The sequence below is a fragment of the Grammomys surdaster genome, unplaced genomic scaffold (assembly GCF_004785775.1).
Source record: "Grammomys surdaster isolate TR1022 unplaced genomic scaffold, NIH_TR_1.0 212, whole genome shotgun sequence".
Lineage (NCBI taxonomy): Eukaryota > Metazoa > Chordata > Mammalia > Rodentia > Muridae > Grammomys > Grammomys surdaster.
The window spans coordinates 2,860,684-2,864,254 of record NW_021604657.1 but is presented as its reverse complement, the minus strand read 5'-3'; the positions used below and the strand labels follow the sequence as shown (position 1 = coordinate 2,864,254).

The following is a 3,571-nucleotide window of genomic DNA, read 5'->3' as shown; positions in this document are numbered from 1 at the left end:
TCCTCCTCCTCCTCCTCCTCCTCCTCCTCCTCCTCCTCCTTCTTCTTCTTCTTCTCTCCTCCTCCTTCTCCTTCTTCTCCTTCCTCTTCTTCCTCCTCTTTTACTTCCTTTTCCTTCCTCTATTCTCCCTTCCTTCCTTTTCTCACCTCTAGTATTTAGCTTTATTCTAGGTTTCTGGGCTATCTAGTCTCTGGTTCTTGGTAACCTAAGCATTGTTGGGTATAGGTTTCATCTCATGGAGTGTTCCTCAAGTCAAATCAGATGTTGGATACTCCCACAAGCTTTGTGCCACCATTGTTGTAGCATAATTTGGAGGCAAGGCAGACTGTACATCAAAGATTTTGTGTCTCGGTTGTTGTTTATTCTTCTTTTTTGTTTATATTTCCCTAGAATATGAGGGTGAAGAATCTATGTAGGCACCAATGTGTCTTCTCCTTGGTCAATGAATTGTGTAGGTGTTGTCTTCATCAATGGGGCCTTGCTGTCAGTTTTCAGAGGGCAATGTATTGTCTTGTGACTTTCTACTGGATGTTTTGGCCAACAGCTCAATTAGATACAACCCAGTTCCTGTACTGGAAGTTTCTTTTTGATGATTAGAGATGGCCAGTGTTGCTCCATCTTCCTCATTATTTGAAGACTTCGTTAGGATCACCATTATATATTTTAGGAAGTTTTAACTACACTCGGTTTTTATACCACCCCTCAAATGCCTCTTAGTTCTTGCTGTTTCTCTCCACATCACCTCCTCTCTCCCTTTTCTTCAGGCTGTCCCAAGTACCTTACCTAAAACCCATCCATGCACCTTTTATGTTGATAGCCTTTTTTTCTTTCATTATATTTGTTACACACATGCACGTATATATACACATATACTTCTCATAGTACTTTATTAAAACAATTTGTGTGTATATGGTTGTATATAGTTTTCACAGTTGACCCCTATGCAGTCAACAATTAATAAGGGACGCATCTCTAGGAGAGGCTAATTCTCCCAGCAGTCGATAGGTGCCTACAATTCTTTCTTCAGTTTTATAACTTCATGGAAATATTGTCCTCATTGCTAACATGTTCACTGATATTGCAATCTGGTCTTGTTTATGCAGCTATCACTGGGAGAGGCCTATTCACACCAGATGTCTGGTATTCTTATTCTTACAATTGTTCTCTTCCCTCTTCAGTGATGTTTTCTGAGCCATAGGTACCGTAGCTGTAATATATATATGTTTTGAGGCTGGGCTCCCAATGATCTGTTAATCTCTGTTTGTCCAGTTGTGGTTTTCTGTGATGTTATCTATCTGTTGTAAATAAAGGGTTCTTTAGTGATGAGTGGTAGCTGCACTTACCTGAAGGTATAAGGATAAGATTTAGAATGTAGTAAATAATTATTGCTGGTCTAGCAGAGGGTGGTAGTAGATTGTTTTCTAAGGTTCATGACCTTGCTAACCAAGGAAACTGGCTAAAATCAGTTCCTGGCACGATTTCTCTTCTGTTGAGAGGTCCATAAGTTCAGTTACCAACATGTGAGTGCCACTTTTTTCATCTTTGTACATATTTTGCCATGCCAATAATTGTTGTGGCTCATAGCTGTTTTATCTAGATAGGCTTGTTTACTTGCACCCCTCCCTTGGTAGCTTTCATAGTATTTTCTGGAACCATAGGAGCTAGACCCCAGGAAAGAGTCTTTCAGTTGAGATCCAGCTATTGGTTGCCTCTCGGGTGTTGAAGGTGGACCATCTATTGCTGAAGACACTATACACTTAGGACACATAACTCATATGCTCAGACTGGATATGTCTTTTATCTTTTATAGAATTTAATTTCTATTTTTTTCCCCTTAAAACTAAAGAAATTCCAGCAATCTGGTAATGGAGATATGTTAGCCTCTCTGTTTGGTAAATGTCCAGTCTAGAATTCATGGAGTCAAGGGTAAGTGCATGTAAAATGCTATAAAAATCAGATTCTGTGATTCTTACATTAGAATTAACAGAATGTGTGAATGCTTACAGATTTAAATCCTACAGCTATGCAAGGTCACATTCAGCCTGTATTTGCGATTGAGTCATACCGCTGGCCTACTGGTTCCTCTGTACCTTCAGCTGGTGCTGTCTGTTGTCAACATTTAATAGCCTTTGATTGCTAAATGTTCCTACACATATAGCTTTCAAAAATAAGTTTATTCATTAAAGAAAATGTTTTTAAAGGACATTTTTAATAAATAATGATATAATAATGCTGAAAGTATTTCACATGATCAGATATGAGATGAGAAGGTCACATGAGCCAGTATTGCACTGCAAGCTGCTGTCTCAAAGCAAACTAAGAAGTCACATTCATTTGTTGACTAGCAAATCACTTTCTTTTGTTGTTTACATCACCACTATATTGCCAATGGATTCCTTTGTGTTATAAAAATGTAACATGTGCAATTTTTCGGTCATTTCTCAAAGGATTCCAAATTGAGACAATTAAAGGAACTCCCATTCTCTTAGAAGGGAAGCCAGAATTCATCTGAATTCTATCTTATAAAAAGAAAAGAAAACAAAAAAGCCCAAATAAACAGAAACCACAAACCCATTTTCAGGTCGTCACTGGGATTGCCCTCATTAGTTAAAGCATCACTAAGTCGAACGGTGCTGGATCACTCCTGGGACTGTTGACAGCTGTCATTGCTGTCACGTCTCCTCCCCTCTGAGCAAGGTCTCACTGGGGCTGGACAAATATGCGTTAGAGCACTTCTTATTCAACATGATAGGTGACATGAATGAATTTATGATAGTGCTTTTCAAAATTGATCTGGTTTTTATAGGTGGTGCTTACAGCTCATAACGGATAGGCCGACCGCCATCCAGGAGGAATTAGACCTCATCGAAGCCCTAGGGTATCTTGAAGAATTTGGGGTGAAGATCCTGCCTTTGCAAGGTGCGCCTTCTGCTTGACATTATATTATTTACAACAAGAAGTAGTCTTTCTTATTTTCTTGGAATGAAAGAGTAGCAGTTATAATCTAAATTCATTAGTAACAGACTCTGTTGTCCTTTTTTGTGCAGTGAAATCTCAAGTAAAATGATACTGATGTGAATTAAAAAATCTTGTTTATAACCTTTAAAGAAGTATTAAGAACAATGCATAGAAATGAAATTTTCCTTAGATTCTCAGAGGACTTCCTATTATACATATTAAGTAGGTATTTGAACCCAAGTACCTAAATTATATGGCAGAAAAAGAGCCATGAAATATGTCATTAAAAATCATTCACATGTGTTAAGCATTTAAAGTCATCAGGATGTATTCCTGAAAGTCTGATGGGGATGTGATGACGAAGAGGCACAAGGATCGATTCATGAGGCATTTCTAAGTTCAAAAGCTGGAATGGTGATACTGAGAAGATGCAGGAAGAGTAGAAAAGAAACTCAGGAAGCTATGAGAACTTGGTGAACAGGCAAACAGTTTGTTGTCCAGCAGACAGAAGCAACAGCGATGCCAAATACTACAGAGATCAAGTCAGATCTGTCTGTCTGCCTGTTTCTCTCTCTCTCTCTCTCTCTCTCTCTCTCTCTCTCTCTCTCTCTCT

At 38.6% G+C, this 3,571-nt stretch overlaps 1 protein-coding gene across 1 annotated transcript in view; it reads left to right on the top strand.

The window, feature by feature from the left end:
• The window catches only part of Nbas (neuroblastoma amplified sequence), a 285,612-nt gene that overhangs the window by 129,797 nt on the left and 152,244 nt on the right, over positions 1-3,571 (top strand). Inside the window, exon 31 of the mRNA XM_028772232.1 lies at positions 2,807-2,919. Coding sequence (XP_028628065.1) covers positions 2,807-2,919 — 113 coding nt within the window. The remainder of the gene's footprint in view (positions 1-2,806; positions 2,920-3,571) is intronic.